This window comes from Marmota marmota, unplaced genomic scaffold (genome assembly GCF_001458135.2).
Source record: "Marmota marmota marmota unplaced genomic scaffold, marMar, whole genome shotgun sequence".
NCBI classification, from domain to species: Eukaryota; Metazoa; Chordata; class Mammalia; order Rodentia; family Sciuridae; genus Marmota; species Marmota marmota.
This window is the reverse complement of record NW_025999863.1, coordinates 5408442-5427282: the sequence shown is the minus strand read 5'-3', so window position 1 is coordinate 5427282 and position 18841 is coordinate 5408442. Positions and strand designations below refer to the sequence as shown.

Sequence of the window (18841 nt, the reverse complement as noted above, 5' to 3'; positions counted from 1 at the left end):
AGCCCAATATGAGTTTTCTCACAGTCAATGGCTTAATTGCTCTATGCCTCAGTTTGCCCATCTGTAAAACGTAAATGATAACATCTATCTTGCAGTTATATTTAATCAGGGGTTACATTTAATCAGGAAGGGCATACAGTAGGCACCTGATACAAGCTGCTTCCTATTCCTGAGGGTTTTCTATGTGGACTTTCCAAAACCCCATCTATGTGTATGGGTGCTAGGGACCAACCCAGGGCCCCATGCATGCTAGGCAAGCACCTTACTACTGAGCTACACCCCACCCTTTTTTCTTCCATGACAACTCCTTCTCCATCCTCCTTCTCCCCCTCCTCCTTTCTTCTCCTTCTTTTTCTTTTTAAACATATTTTAATATTTATTTTTTAGTTATAAGTGGACACAATATTTTTATTTTTATGTGGTGCTGAGGATCGAACCCAGTACCTCACACATGCTAGGCAAGTGCTCCACCTCTGAGCCACAACCCAGTCCTCCCCTTCTCTTTTCCCCTCAACTAGGGATTTAGCCACGAGTGCTCTATCACTGAGCTATACCATCAGCCCTTTTATTTTTTTATATTTTATTTTGAGACAAGGTCTGACTAAGTTGCCCAGGTTGGCCTAGATCTTGCCATCCTCCTGCCTCAGCCTCCAGAGTAGCTGGGATTACAGGAGTGCACCACTATGCCTGGCCCCATTCAGTGCTTTGTGTAGGGTACTGCGGATTGAACCCAGGGGTGCTTTATCACTGAGCTATATCTTCAGATTTTTGATTTTTTTTCTTCATTCATTGCCTTCAATGTGTTATTGAGCCCACCACAGGGGCAGTTTTTTTTTTTTTTAATGTGGTGCTGGGGATTAGAACTCTGGGCCTTGTGCATTCAAAGCAAGAACTTTATCAACCAAGCTAGCTATATCCCTAACCCTCTTTTAAATTTTTGAGACAGGTTCTCATGAAGTTGGAGATGGACTCGTTTCCAATTTGCCATTCCAAGTAGCTGGAATTATACGCACATGCCACCACACCCAGCCATCCTGTGTTTTTTGAACCAAAATTGTGGACTCAATATTTGTCTTCTTATTAGATATGACTCAACCTCCTTCACTCCATTGTGTCACCTAAAGTGTCACCCTCCTCCCATTCCCCACATATAGTTACAGCTTTGATCATCGAAGTACTTTTGGTTCTATTATAGACTCTTTCAAGCCAAGGAAAGAGCTCTGTGGTGCTCCACTGGAGACATTCCTCAGAGAGAGAGGTATTCACTGGTTGCAACTGGCCCACAATTCTCCATCATTCCTAGAAGGGTCTCTCTGTGTAAAAATCCAGATGCGCACTTATATCTTGTTTACATTTCTCTGAATAAAAAAAAATGTCAAGAAATACCCCTTTTCCCCCTGTTTTGAGCTTTTTTGTTTGTTGTTTGTTTTGGTGCTAGGGATCAAACCCAGGGCCTTGCACAAAAGCTCTACCACTGAGCTATATCCCCAGCCCCAAGAAATCTTTTTTTTTAATCTGCACAATCTCACCAGATGAGATTTTAACAAGCCCTTGATCTTCCAACTATCCCTTTTCTTTTCTAAAGGATTGCAGCCCACATGCTCTTGAGCATAGCTTTCTAATTTTCCCCAGGGATTGACAGAAAACCCAGTAGGTCTGGAATGCCTCCCCCACTCCCAGAGACTCTTGTTTTCTTCTTGACCTTCTGCCTGAAGCTGCTTAGATCTCATCATGCAGTGTTCAACTTTTAGGTTCCCTCCACAGGAAACCTTCTCTAATACCAGGGCCAATTTCCTTCCCTCCAGTGATTCGTTTAGACGCTATTATTACTATTGCCCTTCTCACCGTCTGGAATGATTGTGTTTATTTATCTCTTCCCTACCAGAGGGCTCAGTCTAGAAAAGTGCTTGGTACCCAGTAGTCGCTCAATAGACTCATGAGTGCGTGACTATTTGGGTGCAGATGGACGTGCCAGCCTGGGGTGTGGGTATGCGCAATGGCAGGTGTGCAGAAGCCTGGTGGGGCTTCTGTCTCTTCTCTCCGGGGTTTCCTTGGCCTGACCACCACACTCCTGTCATTCCCGCAGACCTGGGAGCCCCTTGTCTGTTCCCTGGGCCCACTGGGGGTGCCCGCAGCCCGAGCTCGCCCTACTCTGTGGAGACGCCCTATGGCTTCCACTTGGACCTGGACTTCCTCAAGTACGTGGAGGAGCTGGAGCGCGGCCCCACCAGCCGCCGAACCCTGGGACCCCAGCTCACGCGCCGTCCTCGCGCGCCCCGGTCCGGCCTCGCGGGCGCGCGAAGTCCAGGTGCCTGGACATCCAGCGAGTCCCTGGCCAGTGATGACGGTGGAGCTTCGGGCGCACTCTCCCCCCGGGCGCCCCTGGGGCTCCAGTTGCCGCCGCTTTCGCCGCGCTCACTCGTGCGCAACCCGCGCGTCGAGCACACGCTGCTGGAGACGAGCCGGCGGCTGGAGTTGGCACAGGCGTCCGAGCGCGCTCTCAGCCNACTCCCAGAGACTCTTGTTTTCTTCATCATTTTATGCCTTTCCTGTCTCCTCCTTGCCCAGGCCTGGGATGTGGGGATCCCTACAGTCATTTAATCCACTGTTCAAGGTCTTTTGAGGGAGGAGGAGGGAGAGAGTCTGTGCTTGAGATGAGTAGACGGGTGGTGAAGAAAAGCCCATGGGTAGGTTTATGCCTCAGAGGCTCAAGCTACAGGGACAGGGCTGGGACCTCACCCTCACCTCTCTGGGGGCCTTTTTCAGGGTGTGTCTGGCAGCTACTCCAGGAAACATGGCCAAGTTTGCCCTGAATCAGAACCTGCCTGGTGAGTGTGCAAAATGGAATATATGATATGCAGAGATCCACACTTGGTGCTCCTGTGTGTGGACCCGGCCCTACAGTTCCTTCCTTTCCAAAGGCCCACTGAACAACCCCATGACCCTGCTTAAAACCCACCCATGGCACCCCATCACAAGTTGACTAAAATCCCAACTCTCCAAGGTGGCCCTGGAGGACTCTGCAGTCTGGCCTTTACCCCTTTCTCTCCCTCCACTGCACCTTCTTCCTTCCCTGCTGGGAACACCCCACTGTTACCCTAGCTGGCCCTGCCCACCCCTAGCCCAGGGTCTTTATGGACTGTTTTCTTCTTGACCTTCTGCCTGAAGCTGCNGGTGACCGATGAGCTGCTGGGGCTCCCTGAGGTCGCTGAGCGCGAGCTGGAGCTGCTACGCGCCAGCCTGGAGCACCAGCGCGGGGTGAGCGAGCTTTTGCGCGGCCGGCTGCAGGAGCTGGAGAATGCCCGCGAGGCTGCTGCTATCGGCGGCACGTCTCAGCCACGCGAGGCTGCCACCCAAACTCTGTGGGATTGTGCTGAGAAGGCTATACAGACGGAGCCCCCCGCGGAGGCCACCTCCCTGACTCTGGAGAACCCGCCCGGACCCACCGTTGGAGACCAGGCCGTGGCCCCCGCGGGTGAGTCCCAACCCCTCGCTGAGCCCTGACCTGGCCACTCTGAACCCAAACTTAACGTCCTGTCTGATCTCTGCCAGGTATCCTTAAATCCATCATGAAGAAGAGAGACGGTACACCTGGCGCTCAACCCAGCCCCGGACCCAAGAGCCTCCAATTCGTTGGCGTCCTCAACGGAGAGTGAGCGCTTTCCCCCTTTCACGTGGCAGTGGCTGCGGGGACCTGGAAGGGGTGTGAATCCCTATCTGTCCCTCTGCTCGCAGCGTGGTTTTAGCAACCCTCAATTTCTTCACCTATAAAACGGTGACAGCTACTCCCACCTCTCAGCACTCCGGAATGAGCCCACACAGGAGAGGCTCAGCGACGCCTCCCACCCCGCCCCCAGGTACGAGAGCTCCTCCAGCGAGGATGCCAGCGACAGCGCCAGCGACAGCGAAGAGGGAGCCACGGAGCCTCCGAGGAATAGCTCTTCGGGTTCCGGGGAGGACAGCAGCGGAGGATCCGACTCTGGCACCCCTGGTCCTCCCAGCGGCGGGGACTTCCTGGACCCAGAGCCTGAGACAGAGGCAGTACCTCAGCCAGGAACACAGGGGAGGTGAGAGGTGCCAGAGGTCTGGAGTGGAGGCGGTTGCACTCCTTCAGGTCACTGCTGCCTCGCATAGCGGCTGAACCGCGCCTCGCCTCGCCTGCTCCGCAGGTGCGAGCTGAGCCCCCGTTTAAGAGAGGCGTGCGCTGCGCTGCACCGGCAGCTGGGCCGACCTCGCGGAATTGCCCGTGATGGCGTGAGTAAAGGGAAACCCTTCCCACGGGGACCGTGCGGCCCCACCAGTGACTTCCCCTGACGCCCTCTTAGGTAAGAGAGTCGAGTTTCCTAAAATAGGAGTCCCAAGATCGGTCCCCTCTCGCCGGGGACCTCTCTCTCAAACCTTAACCCTTTTTGTTTTCCAAAGGAGCTCCCTACGCAGCCCCACTCCCCGAGTCCTCAAGGGCAAGTGCTCAGCGCCTTCCCCCACTCCAAGTTCTCCCACAGATTCTTCCCATAGATCCTTCCCCAGAAGAGCAGGACCCGTGTCCCCTTGAGCCTGGGAACCCCACTGACCGCACTTCTCTGAAAGGGGTGTGCCCCCAACCCTCCATATGTGTTCCCATTTCCCTTCTACTCACCAGCAGTGATCTTCTGTCCCTGCCAGCCCTGCCCCCACACCTTCCCTCTGCCAACCTGTCCTGGGAAGTCATTGACATCTTTGTCCCTGTCACGGCAGAATGCAGCGCGCCTTGTGGCCCAGGAGTGGTTTCGAGTGTCCAGTCAGCGGCGCTCTCAGGCTGAGACCGTAGCTGGGGTGTTACAAGGGGTAGGGCACCTGGGAAGCGACCTACTGGCACATGTGGTAAACCTGGCGGATGGTAATGGGAACACCGCGCTGCACTACAGTGTGTCCCATGGGAACCTGGCCATCTCGAGCCTGCTGCTGGATACGGGTCAGAGTCAAGGAAGGGTGGGTGGGAGACTAGGGAATGGGGGGCCCACAGAGGGCAGGGCCAGAGCCCAGCCAGGCTAGAGGACCCTGGAGGAAAACTGTAGGAAAGGGATGGCCGGCAGAGGGCACCACTGGCTCTTCCTCAATCATGGATGGATTGATTGCCAAGGTCATTTTGATTCCACCATAACCCTCAGCTCTGCCCTGACCCTCCTCCCAGCTTTTGGATTTGACAGACCTCATTTTAGGACTTAATCTCACCAGCCTTAAGCATGCTCATCTGTGAAATGGGGATGGCAATGCCACTCCTCCTGGGCAGCTGTAATGACATGTAAAAGGTGCTGAGCATGTAGTAGGTCAGTATGTGGCCACCATGCCTTCTGTCCCTCAATCTCCAGCCCTGGCATTCCCTGAGTTCTTGATTCCCAATGCCCAGCCTCCAGGGCAGGTACTCACTCCTCAGGGCTCTGACTACCCTCCCAGGCAGGGGTGCTATTCCCACTCATCTGCCTCCTGCTCGCTCATCCCTGGCTGCATCTTCTGTAGGGATCCACAGCCCTGGATACTGCCGGGTGCACAGACATTCACTGGGAGACTAATGGGTGCGAGATTCTCCCTGGAGACCAAGCACAGATGTGATGGTGGACCACACCAACCACTGTCCGCACTTCCAGTTTCATTATCCTCCTGATTCTTCAAACCTTCTGGCTTCCCAGTGCTGTGGCCTGTTCACCTCCCTTGACCTTGATATCAGTAACTGTGTCCCCTCCAGTCTCACTTCCCATGACCCCTCCTCAGGCTCACATCTCAACTTCTCAGCTCACTAGCTCTGCTTCCAAACCTCAATAACCCTTGGTTCTTAATGGGGACAAGTAACAAATATTTGCAAAAAAAAAAAAAAAAAAAGACAAGACCCCCCAAAAGAAACATTATAAAAAAAAAAAAAAATTCCAGGTGCAGTGGTGCACACCCAGTAACACTGGAGGTTGAGGGAGGAGTATTAAAAGTTCAAGGCCAGCCTCAGCAACTTTGGCCCTCAGCAATTTAGTGAGACCCTATCTCAAAAGGGCTGGGATGTGGCTCAGAGGTCAAGTGCCCCTGGGTTTAATCCTTTGTACCTCCCCCCCCCCAAAAAAAAAAAAAAATCCCAAATGCTCCTACTCCATTTTGTTACCTTGCCCCTTGTTTCCTTGCTTCCTCACTGTTCCAGCTTTGGCCTGTCATGAACTCCTCCCCCGGTACCCCTCATCTCACTCTGCATGCTGGGCTAACTCCAGTGTGGCACACTGTAAATCCTCCAGTGTTTGTTGAAACAGAACATCAATGAATGGCTCTGTGTGTGATGGTGGGGAGTGGAGATAGACAACTATTAAATAATTCCAGATAGGGATAATGGCCGTGACAAAACAACCAGGAGATGAAATCAAGAAATGGGCTGATCCTTGGGTGTAACTCGGTGCTACTGCACTTGCCTGGAATCGTGAGGTTCAATCCCCAGCACCATACACATACACAAAACCCACAAAAAACGGGCTAGGCATGGTGGTGCACACCTATAGTCTCAGCAGCTTGGGATACTGAGGCAGGAGATTCCCAAGTTCAAAGCCAGCCTCAGCAACTTAGTGGGACAAAAAGTGTCTCAAAGGAAAAAACAAAAAAGGTGATCCTTCAGGAGAAGTCTCGGGCAGCTGGGAAGGGAAAGGAAGGAGGTTAAGATGGGTTGGTCCTGTGGCTAGCCTGCAGAGGGAGACCCCACTCTGCATATTTTTGTGTCTCTCTTTCCACCTGACATTCTCCACTGTTGTCATAGAAACCTGTGGAAAAAACAACATCCACATGGCACACCATTGAACTACAACACCCAATTTTTAATATTTTGTGGTGCTGAGGTCTAAACCCAGGGCTTTGTGCATGCTAGGCAAGTGTTCTGCCACTGAACTACACCCTCAGGTTTCCTCTTTTGGTTTCACCTTGACTTAACCCTTTTACTCCCCAGTCCATAGCTTCAAAGTCCCTCCTTCACTGGAGTGTCCTTAAACATCCCTGATCCAGCTCCTTACTTCAGACCCCCCAAGATATGGTCCTCCCAGCTGTACAGCTCCTCAAACCATCTCTATCTTCATGGAGCTTCTAGAATGTTGGGGAGACAGGCACAAAAACAGCCACTCCAGCTGGATGTAGTGGCATACATCTGTCACCTCAGCCACTTAGGAGGCTGAGGCAGGAGGGTCCCAAGTTTGAAGCTAGCCTCTGTGAGACCCTGTCTCAAAATAAAAAGCTGGGGATGTAGCTCAGTGGTCAAGTGCCTCTGGGTCCAATCCCCAATGACAAACCCCCCAAAACAAAAACCACTCCAGTACATGTGGTCCCAATGAAGAGGGCCTGGATGGCAACAGAACTGACCTAGGAAACCAAGCTGATGTGTTTAGTTCTGAGCAGCATCAGTCAGGCTTTGTTTGTTTTCTGGGACTGCCATCAAGTACCACCATGTGAGCTTTTTTTTTTTTTCTTAAGTATTTATTTTTAGTTTTAAGTGGACACAATATCTTTATTTACTTTTTACGTGGTGCTGAGAATCAAACCCAGTGCCTCACGCATGCTAGGAGAGCACGCTACCACTTGAGCCACATCCCCAGCCCCATGATGTGAGCTTAATACAACTTATTTGCTTTTAGCTCAGGAATCTGAAACCAAGGAGTGTTAGCAGGGCTGGTTCCTGCTTGGGAATTGGATGGAGAATCTGTTCCAAGCCTTTCTCCTAGCTTCTGGTACTCAGTGTTCCTTGGCTTGTAGTAGATTACCTTCAATTTCTGCCCCATCATTAATGTGGCATTGTCTGTTTCTCCTCCTTGATAAGGGACGTCAGTCATAGTGGATTAGGGCATACCATAACTACCTCAGCTTGATTACATCTGCACAGGCTATTTCCAAATAAGTTAACATTCATTAGTACTGGGGGTGGGGTAGAACTTCAACATATCTTTTTATGGGACATAATTCAACCCATAACACAGGCTAGTGTGGGGGGTGCTGAAGATTTCTAAGATCAGGGGTGGGCTTATAGTGTGGTAGAGCACTTGCTTAGCATGCACTAGGCCTTGGGTTGCATCCCCAGCACCAGAAAACAAAACACCCCCAGGAAAGATCAGAAGCTATTTAATAGTCTCATAAGTCATGGTGGGCCAGGGCCTGCATTCCAGGGGCTGGGGGGAAACCAGAGGCATTTTAATAGGCAGGTGACTGGGCCAAAAGCTTTCTAGACACTGCTTCTGGCTGCTGCGTGGAAAATGGAGTGTACTGAGACCAGGATGGTGGCTGGCCATTCTTCAGGGCAGCAATGATAATGATTTAGTGGATTTTAGTCATGAGAACAGACATCCATTCAGTCTGTCAACAAATGTTTATTGAGCATCTGCGGTGTCAGGTTTTGTTCAGAGCACTGAGAGATACAACAGCCAACAAAACATGACCAGTTTGAAATAGGGAGTCAGGGAAGGATTTACTGAGGTGAGATGAGAAACCCTGGGGGAAGAGCCATATAGTTATTGGGGGGAGGCAAAGGGCAAAAGGGTGACTGCCACTAGGCAGAAAAAGAACTTAGGCCCTGGAGGGAGGTGTGGACAAGGCTGAGTTGCTGATATGGGCCTGTTGCATGATCACCCCTCTCCCCCAACAGGGGTCTGTGAGGTCAACCGCCAGAACCGAGCTGGCTATTCTGCACTCATGTTGGCTGCACTCACCTCTGTGGGACCGGAGGACATGGCAGTGGTCCAGAGACTCTTCAGAATGGGTGATGTAAATGCCAAAGCCAGCCAGGTGTGTGGACATCCCCACTCAGCTGAAGTTAGGATTGCTTTTACATTAAGTGCAGCTTCTCACCTTCCTTCCCCACTTCTTCCTTGTTGCCTAGACAGGACAGACAGCCCTCATGCTGGCCATCAGTCATAGCCGCCAAGACATGGTGGCAGCCCTGCTGGAGTGTGGGGCTGATGTGAATGCACAGGATGCAGATGGGGCCACAGCACTGATGTGTGCCAGCGAGTATGGACGACTAGACACTGTTCGGTTGCTGCTGGCCCAGCCAGGCTGTGACCCTGCCATCCTTGACAATGTGAGCCACTATCATGGTGCTGAATGGTAGGGTGTATGTGTGCCTATGGTGGCTTAGGGACCTGATGTCTAAACTTTCCTCAGGAGGGCACCAGTGCCCTGGCCATCGCCCTGGAGGCCGAGCAGGATGAGGTGGCTGCTCTGCTGCACACCCACCTGAGCTCCAACCAGCCTGGTTTCCAGGTGAGCACAGCCTCCCAGATGCAGATCAGGTTTGAGGAGAATACTAAGCAAGCCCCAGACTTCCCTTCCTGGAGAGCATGGGGTGGGGTATCTGTGTCTGGGTTTCCCTATGTGGCTATGGTTTGATATTTAACCTGCAAAACACTGAACCTGTGAGGTAGACATAGGGTCATGAGACTAAAGTCCTAAAGAGAAAAAGGTGTTGGTGGGCTTCTGCTACCTGCCCCAAGGATACTCATATTGAAGTAAAAGGAGAGGCAGGTAGAGGAATGGGGTGCAGACTTTCATAAATCCAGGACTGGGGGAAAGCTCCACAGCATTGGGAGGGGGAGGGGTCTAGGGGTAGAGGCTTATACTAGATGTCAAGTGCCTGGCTGTTCTCAGGGCTTTACTCAACTCATTCAACCCAGCCACCCACCCTACACTCATCCCACTAGAGATGTGGGAATGGAGGTCAAGTATCTCTTCCAAGTCAGAGGCAGAGCCAGGATTCAAACCAGGCAGGCAGAGCCCACAATAAAGGCTGAAGTTTCTCCTTAGGAATGACCACAAAGGGGTCTGCTAGGTCCTCAAGACTGGGGCTAAAACCCCCAACTTCTGCAAGACTCTGCAGCAGGACCCCTTTCCTTCCTGTCTCTAGAGCCAGCTGCCTCCAGACTCTCAGATAGCTACACCTGGAGGAGAAGGCAATGACAATGAAGGGGAATCCCAGCCTCAGTGAGCTGCCCAGCATATGACCTGGATGGTGGGGTAGAGGGACTTCCCCCACCTTGCCTCTGGATCAGAACAGGGCCAGGGTCCTCAGTACAGATTCCCGCCCTAGTGTGACAGAAAAGCTGCTTCAGCTGGGATGGTGCAGCATTAGGAAGGCCTTATGCTGAACCTACCAAGGTGAGGTGGCATCTGGGGAGTTATACCTCCTGGTCCACCCACACTCCCCCCAACTTTTTCCAAATAAAACACTTCTACTAAACTTGTGTTTTGCCCCCAGGAGTGTGTGCGTGGGGGGCTGGGACACATATGCATGGTTCCTCTTTTTCTTTTTAATAGTAGATGGACACAATACCTTTATTTTTATGGGGTGCTGAGGATCCAACCCAGTGCCTTACATGTGCAAGGTGTGCGCTCTACCACTGAGCCACAACCCCAGCCCAGCATGGTTCTTGGGAAAAACCACACCCCCTTAAAATTCCAGATTGCAGAGGGCCAAAAGAAAATCTAGTTAACAGCCCAGACAAAAACTGGAGTTTATATACAATACAAACTCTTTATTTAACAAATGCAGATCATCCTGTGGGCCAAGCAGTACAGATCCAGAACCCTGTAAATAGAGTAGAATATGAGAATGCCGGCAGAGCCCTCAGCAACTAGCAAAATTCTCTTCACTCTTGCTAGTATCTATACAGATCCTTTCCACCTCCTAAGACCCTTCCACCTAAGCCGTGGATCTAACAGGGACATAATTCAACCCATAACACAGGCAGGGGTGAAGGCTGCCTCTGTACCTACCAGCAGCAAGTTCAGCGCAGCCTCCGAGCCTCTCGCTCCGATTCCAATAAAGTTAGCACGTCGCCCTCACGGACGGGGCCTTTCACGTTGCGGATGATGGAGCGACTTGTGTCGTCCATAAATTCCACGCGCACCTACAGGCCCACCGGAGGACAGGAGTAAGAGTGGACGAGTGAGCGTTACCACGGAGTGGAAAGCTGACATGGGTTCAAAGGACGTATCGGGAACGGACCTGAAAATACTTGTGGGGACCATCGGAACCCGAGGGAATGAGGTGGCCAGGGCTCGGAGCCCCGGGATAAAGGGAATGTCGACTCTCAGATCCCCTTAGGTAGGGTCTGAGGCAGGGAAAGGGTTTTCATCAGGGCTCAGATCCTCGCAAGTCGTCCGGGCGCCCCCACCCGCTCACCTGCGTGCACTGTCCCTGCGAGCCAGTCCTACCCAGCACCTTGGTGACCTGGCGGAAAGAAGCTACAATCAGACCTGGACTTCCCGGTTCTTCTACCCACTCCCTCAATTCCCCTGAGCCCCAAGGCGGGCGCCCGCCTCACCCTGGCCAGCTTGATGGGCTGCACACGGCTCGTGTCCATGATGGCGGCGCCGCGGCTGTCGGTGGAGAGGAATCACGTGTCTCCGGGATAGCTTTTATACAACGCTCTAGCCACGCCCACTCCTGCTCTCGCGATATGACGCCGCGCACTTCCCAGCATCCCTCGCGGTAGAGACGTCACGGACGCCCTTCAGCGCGGACGGAAGATGGCGTCCGCTACCCGCTTTATTCAGAAGCTGCGAAACTGGGCATCTGGGGTGCGCGGGATGGGCAGGGCCGCGCTGGAGGGGATGGGGACGGGGACGAGGATGTGGGCTCTGTGCACCCCAGACCCGCTACTTACTTCTCTCCTAAGCCGGGCCTTCGCTCAGTGGAGGATGTCTCCTAGATTCCCCAGTTCCTGACCCTGTTAGCCCGGAATTTACTGTCCCACCGCCACTATCTGGGCCCGGGACTGACTCAAGTCTGGGATTTCCCTCGCTCCCCACCTTGCCTTTGGATCCCGTGGCCCTAGCATTCCTCTTCATCAGCATGGCCCATAGACCTGTCCTGGCTGTTCATCCCCTTCCCTCTTCTCCCCTGCGATGCCCCGCAGGCTGACCTCCCTTCTCCTCCCACAGCAAGACCTGCAGGCGAAGCTGCAGCTGCGCTACCAGGAGATCGCCAAGCGGTGAGCCGGCCCCGCTCGCTGCCCAGCCTCCAGTCCGGTCTTTCCTCCACCAAAAACAAAATCCGTGTGCTGTTAGATCCCTGGAGCGCTGGGCAGGGATCCTGCCTCCACCGCCTGCGAGGCTATGGAGCAGAAATAAAACTATGCCTTTGAGTTTGCTGAACTCTCCGTGAAGCCGGCTTTTTTGTAATAGGGAGGCTGGGCGTGTATTCTGGTTTGGAATTTTGAGTAGGTTTTCAGTTTTCGATGTGGCCCCTTCGTTACTGTTTAATCCCCAAGCTACAGAGTAAAAAACAATAGACCTGGAGAGGCTAAATCATTTGTCTACAGTCAGTTGGACACTAGAATGTGACAGCAGGGGGTTGAACCCCAAAGCGTCCCTATTACAAACTCTTTCATGTAGTTGATATATATACAAGCCCTTGCCATGTTCTCAGCTTTGGGGATACTCTATGAACAAGAGAAGTTCTTATCCACACCTCTTTGGTGGTGTTCACCTCCTAGGGAGAAACAATAGGGAAATAAACATAGCAAGTACCATGGTTCTGAAATGTTTTCAAGATAAAACAATAAATGCGAATAAGCTGGAGGGTGGCTATCTGAAGTCAGATAGTTGGAAGAGGTCTTTTTTCAGGGTTTACCATTGAGTCACCCAAATGATGGGAAGAAACCAAAGAATAACCATTGAAAAAGCATATTGCTGTTGGCAGAGGGACCAGCAAGTACCGAGGTTGTGAGGTTGGGCAGAGTCTGAAGTAGGAAGGAAGTTAGTATGGTGGGAATACATCCAGGGAAAGGACTTTGGGATTGAACTCAGGGCGGCATGCATGCTAGGCAAGTGTCTACCACTGAACAATGCCTCCCAAGTCATTCAAGGTTATCATGAATGAAAGTAAAATAGCATTAATAGCATTAAAATAATGAAATTGATGTGAATGCTGCATGTTGTGATTAGTTCCAAATATCCTAAAATATTGAATTTTTTTTTTTTTTTTTGGTGGTACTGGAGATTGAACCCATGGGTGCTCTATCACTAAGTCACATCCCCACCCCGTTGGCCTTGAACTTTGATCCTCCTGCCTCAGGAATTAACAGGCCTGGGCCACTATGCCCAGCTTGAATTGCTTTTCTATCAGGGTAGTTAGTGGGCCAGTAGAGAAAATGATATTGTGAATTTTTCAACTTCTTTAGGATAGTGGTGCCCTGTAGTGATTAATTTGGGCCCTTTCATTGGGCAACTGTTACGTTTCTTACAAATACTATCACTTGTTCTAAGAAACAAATATTTAAGTTGTAGCACAACAGTTACCAAACAAAAATATTATTCAACAATGTAGCTAAATAAAAACCAGATTTTCTTTTCTTTTCTTTTTTTTTTTTTTGGTAGTGGGTATTTAACCCAGGGGCACTTAACCACTGAGCCACATCCCCAGCCCATTTTATTTTTTTTTTAATTTTTTAGTTGTAAATTAACACAATACCTTTATTTTGTTTATTTGTATGTGGTGTTGAAGATCAAATCCAGTGCCTCACACGTGCAAGGCAGACGCTCTACCACTGAGCCACAACCCCAGCCCCCCTTTTTATTTTTTGAGACAGGGCCTCGTTCAGTTTCTTAGAGCCTCCATAAGTTGCTGAGGCTGACTTCAAACTTGTAATCCTCCTGCCTCAGCCTCCCGAGTCACTGGGATACAGGCATGCACCACTGCCCCTGGCAAAACCAGATCTTGTGATTTTTCTCCCTGTCTTCTCTGTCCCCTCCCTCTTTCCCACTTTCCTCTGGGAAGCTCCTCTTTTGTTTAGAACTCAGCATTTCCTTTTAAGGCCTCAGACTTCTTGGTAAATTTAGTCCAGGATTTAGTGCAAGAGTCTTGGCGTCATACCACACAGTGGCAGGAAATGTAGAGGTCTGGACAGGCTCCAAGGGCAAGGTGTTCTTTGAGGAATAAGCTTTGATCCCAGCAGGATTCTTCAAGGAGTTCCTGAGATGACAGGAAACCCAGGGATTCCATAGATTGACCTTTTGGGAAAAAGCTATTCAAAGCAGACAAAAATCCAGTGCTGCTGTCCAAGTGTTTACAGTTGATGGATAGGTGGTAGCCATAACCTGGCTCTCTGCCTCTTCTGTTTCCTGAGCTCCTGCAGGTAGAGGTGAGGCCAGCTGCCAGACTTGGCTATACATAGATATGGGCTCCCCTTCTGGGAGTCTCACCAAGCGTCCTCCATACCTACCATATTTACCTACCATGGGGGAGCCTGAAGTAAGGCAGACTTTGACCTGACCTTGTATTACCCTCACATCCAAAGCAATGTCTACTACCCGCTTCTGGGCTCTGGGCCCCTACCCATGCATGTATGCATAACTGTGCCAAGGGACATGTTGGGCTTGCAGCCCATTCCCATGGCCGCAGACCCTGAGTCTTGTGACTGACTTGATTGGACCACAGTGAGGCAATGGGAGAGACTGTTGGTTTGCTTCATTCAGTGCCAATGTTCTTTCTCCTTAGGACTCAGCCTCCTCCCAAGCTCCCTGTGGGCCCCAGCCATAAGCTCTCCAACAATTACTACTGTACTCGTGATGGCCGCCGGGAAGCTGTGCCCCCCTCAATCATCATGTCCTCACAGAAGGCACTGGTGTCAGGCAAGACAGCAGAGAGGTGAGGACCTTGAGCATCACTTGCCCAGAGCCCTACAGTGCTCTCTCCTTCCTCTGGACCTTTCTTCCCTGCTGAAAGGTGCTTTTCTAGATTCTGTTTATCTGGCTGGGGGTGTAGCTTAGTGGTAAAGCACTTGGCTAACATACACAAGGCACCGGGTTCAATTCTCAGCATTGAACCCAGTGCCTTGTGTATGTTAATTGAATGAAGAATTGTGCTACTGACGGTTTTTCATTCCAGAGCTCATTTAATCCAGCCCCAACCCATGATAGGATTTAGTACCTCAGTTGGGGGTGCGTGTTTTCAGATGAAGTCTGATGTCCCTTCAAGGGTCCTAGGAAAAGCCTGGACATTTTACTGCTTTTATAATTTTTTTTTTCTTTTTGGTGGTGGTGCCAGGGATTGAACTCAGGTCCTCATGCATGCTAGGCAAGTGATCTACCACTGAACTATGCTTCCCAAGTCGTTGGCATTATAGGTGGTGAGCCACTGGACTGGCTCCAGTTAGTCTGTCTGTCTGTCTGTCTGTCTGTCTGTCTCTCTTTCTTTCCAGTAATGGGATTGAACTGAGGACCTTGCCAATGCTTGGCAGTTGCTTTACCACTAAGCTCCTCCTCCAGCTCTTTTTATTTTTTACTGTGAGACAGGTCTCACTAAGTTGCCTGCACTGGCCTTGAACTTGTCATCCTTCCACCTTAGCCTCCTGAGTAACTGGGATGACAGGTGTACATCACTGCACCTGGCTAAACAGCATTTTGTTCAACTGCATTTTTTTTTTTTTTTTTTGAGAGAGACAGAGAGAGAGAGAGAGAATTTTAATATTTATTTAGTTTTCGGCGGACACAACATCTCTGTTTTGTATGTGGTGCTAAGGATCGAACCCGGGCCGAATGCACACCAGGCGAGCGCGCTACCGCTTGAGCCACATCCCCAGCCCTTGTTCAACTGCATATTAACTTTTAGCCACACCAGACTAAGAGATCCCTAAGCACAGGACCTTCTTTTACTAGCATTGTGCCCATGTGCAGAACCTTGAGGAAGACCAGTGGACACTGTCACCTGATTGCTAGGTCCTTTTGCCAGCATCCTGTTTGGGGGCAGCAGGAATGGTTGGGTGTCTTGTCCATACCAGATGGCTTTAAGTGGGAAGGGAAGAACCCAGCTATTTCCTGCCCAGGAACCAGTGCAGGTTCACTGGCGTTTGCAAGGGGCTGGGGAAGCAAGGAAGTATACCCCCATTGTAGGGGTTTGGGTCGTCTGAAACACCTGCCCTTTGTCTCCAGAACCAGAAAGTCCCAGCAGGTGTGTCTGTACCAGGTGTGGGTGTGTTCTTCTCTTAGATCCTTTTGTACTGTTCTCTGGAGACCTAGCCCTAACTGAAGTCTGTGTTCCTCTTCCAGCTCAGCCGTGGCAGCCACTGAGAAGAAAGCAGTGACGCCTGCTCCTCCCATGAAGAGGTGGGAGCTGTCCACAGATGAGCCTTACCTGTGACACTGCCCGCATGCTCATAGGCTACTTGGCCATGTCTCCAGGGCCATCTGAGTGCTTTTCCTCCCTGGATTCCCTCTGGGGATACTGTGACCTAATGTATGAAAAATACAAGGAATTCCATATCACTTCTATTTTTACTTTCTTCTTTTTTAAATAAGGGTCAGGGCCTTTCTCTGTTCCCCAGGCTGACCTTGAACTCCTGGTCTCACGTAATGTTCCTACCTCAGCTTTCCAAGTACCTGGGACAATAGGCATGTATCACCAAGCCTGGAATTTTTGCTTTTTAAGTGACCCCAGCTTACTTGGATTTGGGGTAAAGTTGGTGCCAAGTTTAACTCATGTCAGTGCTTCAGAGGTGGGAAAGGAATGTTTCCTGGGCTTCCTGCATGCAGAGCTGATGATGTGGTGCAGGAGGCCTGGCTCTGCTCCCAGGGTCGTGGAAATAGGGAGTGGGGTGGCTCCTTCTTGGTGACTGGGTTCCAGGCCCTCTGGGTATTTGGGGAGTAATGACTACTAAGGCCCATGGGCAGGAGTTGTACTTAGAAGACCAAACAGATGCTCATTTGAGAACTACCCCCATCATTGCTCATGGGGAAGGAAGTTTAGGCACCTCCCCACTGAGGCCCCCAGTTGGTCTTGGCCACCTGCAGCTCAGTGGGGGAAACAGAGGGCAGCAAGGGCAGCTCACAGAAGTCTCACCTTGAGTGGGTTCAGAAAAGCCTTCCTGAGCCAGAAGGAAGGTTGGGAAGGAAGGTTGCTGGTCCCTGTGGAGCAGTGAGCAGAAGAGAGAAGGCTGCAGGGCGTGAACAGTGGCCTGGAGCTGGGGGAGTGTCAGGGCTGCCCCACCGAATGACCCTGTAACCTCCAGTAGGTGCAGAACATCTGGCTCTGTGCCAAGAGTGTCACACTGTTGGCTTCTGGAAACTTAGAGCCAGGGGAGAAAGACCACGGTCCCAGGGCTCCTTCTCTGCTTATATGACTGGATCCCCGAAACCTCCCTCACCAAGACCCTGATCCTCAAAGGCAGGGGCACTCCCTTCCCCTTCTCCCTGGGCAGACCTATTTACCCTACTGACCTTTCCGTCTGTGATTGTATCTGAACAGCATCGCCTATTATTTCCTTTTCCCATGGTAATCAGGAAGACATAAAAACTAAAAAAGAAAAACAAAAGAAAAAGAAAAAAAATATTCCAAAAGAAGATATACAACCTCTAACATTTTCAAATTGGGAAGCATGCCATTAACCTGCAAATAAAACCTTTTCTAGCTGGTGTGGTGGCCCATTCCTGCAATCTCAAAATAAAAAATAAAAAGGGCTGGGTATGTAGCTCATTGGTAAAGCACCCCTGGGTTCAATTCCTGGGAAAACAAACAAAGACCTTTCTGTGGAAATATGGGTGACTGCAGCCTCACAGGAGACTTAGGGCTGGGAGTGGCAAACACTTGCCCGTGTGTCAGTATTGAGCGACAGTGATTTGTTTGGGACCCTGCTGGGAGTTGGAGTCACTGCATCTTCTGAAGGCAGAACTGCAAATGACATTTTTCAAGACGAAAATATTGTCAGATTGGACAGAAAGACGTGTGCTAGTGGGAAGAGAAAACCCAAAGGCTGCATAACTATCTTTGATGAAGAGGAGGATGCCAGAATAAGGCACAGACAGCTCCCTGGGGTGTGTGAGAACTAAATAAGCCAATGAGGATGAGTTGATCGCATCCAGGTGACAGCCACAGAGGAACCATTTAGTCGCCAAATATCTATTAAGATACCATGTGTGGGGCATTGAGATAACAGCAGTACACATAGCATTCCTGCCCTGGTGGAGGTGGCGTTCTAGTGGGGAATAGGACAATAAACCAAAATAAGTAAATAAAATATAAAATCTGTCGGTGGCACCAAAGAGGCAGTAGGAAGGAGGGGATGGGGAGTGCCTGAGGGGAGTTGCTACCGTATTAAATAAGATCATCAGGCAATAACATTAGTGGCAGTGTGCATGAGGAACGCAAGGGAGTTTAAGTAGAAGCCAATAACATTTACAAAGCTTATAACATTTACAAAGCTTCGGAGCCAGCGCAGTGGCGCACGCCTGTTACGGGAGGCTGAGGCAGGAGGATCGAGATTTCAAAGCTAGCCTCAGCAATTTAGCGAGGCCCTAAGCAATTCAGTGAGACCCTGTCTCTAAATAAATAAAATACTTTTATAAAAGGTCTGAGGTTGTGGCTCAGTGGTAAAGGGCACCTAGGTTCAATCCCTGGTCTCTCTCTCTCTCTCTCACACACACACACACACACACACACACACACACCAAACAAACAAAAAAACTTTTACCTGGGCTGGGGCTGGGCCTCAGTGGTAGAGTGTTTTGTCTAGCATGTGCGAGGCACTGGGTTCAATCCTCAGCACCACATAAGAATGAATAAATAAGAGTCTTACCCTGAAAAAGACATTATCTGGAAATGCTCTAAAATAAAATACTCAAGTGTGCACAATGTTACAAAAAAAAGAGAATGAATAAATAAGATAAAGGTAATGTTGTATCCGTTTTTAAAAAAACAAACCAAACCATTTACCTAACTTCAAGTAGGCTTTATATCATTCAATGGACTTTGCCAATGGAAAAGTGGGGAAGAGCTTCAATTTCGGGGTTCCTCGTATTCTGACATTTACGGTACACAGAGCCGTCCGCGCCGCGGGAGCGAGGGGCGCAGGCCCCGCCCAGCTCG

General features: G+C 50.6%; 3 protein-coding genes across 3 annotated transcripts; 2 read left to right on the top strand and 1 right to left on the bottom strand.

Moving 5' to 3' along the window:
• The first annotated feature begins 1974 nt into the window (after positions 1 to 1974).
• On the top strand, positions 1975 to 10216 carry Kank3 (KN motif and ankyrin repeat domains 3). Its single transcript, XM_048811067.1, has 11 exons — positions 1975 to 2523; positions 2767 to 2828; positions 3123 to 3475; positions 3553 to 3652; positions 3858 to 4067; positions 4170 to 4254; positions 4735 to 4951; positions 8627 to 8766; positions 8861 to 9061; positions 9145 to 9243; positions 9884 to 10216. The coding sequence occupies exons 1-11, from the start codon at positions 1990 to 1992 to the stop codon at positions 9962 to 9964; spliced, it is 2082 nt and encodes a 693-aa protein (XP_048667024.1). The 5' UTR covers positions 1975 to 1989; the 3' UTR covers positions 9965 to 10216.
• A 280-nt stretch (positions 10217 to 10496) lies between these two features.
• On the bottom strand, positions 10497 to 11409 carry Rps28 (ribosomal protein S28). The gene is made up of 4 exons (XM_015503756.2): positions 11304 to 11409; positions 11162 to 11209; positions 10753 to 10886; positions 10497 to 10564 (listed from the first exon to the last, which is right to left on the bottom strand). The coding sequence occupies exons 1-3, from the start codon at positions 11340 to 11342 to the stop codon at positions 10764 to 10766; spliced, it is 210 nt and encodes a 69-aa protein (XP_015359242.1). The 5' UTR covers positions 11343 to 11409; the 3' UTR covers positions 10497 to 10564; positions 10753 to 10763.
• Ndufa7 (NADH:ubiquinone oxidoreductase subunit A7) lies at positions 11410 to 16249 on the top strand. Its single transcript, XM_015503757.2, has 4 exons — positions 11410 to 11559; positions 11923 to 11972; positions 14480 to 14629; positions 16030 to 16249. The coding sequence occupies exons 1-4, from the start codon at positions 11509 to 11511 to the stop codon at positions 16118 to 16120; spliced, it is 342 nt and encodes a 113-aa protein (XP_015359243.1). The 5' UTR covers positions 11410 to 11508; the 3' UTR covers positions 16121 to 16249.
• The last annotated feature ends 2592 nt before the right edge of the window (positions 16250 to 18841 follow it).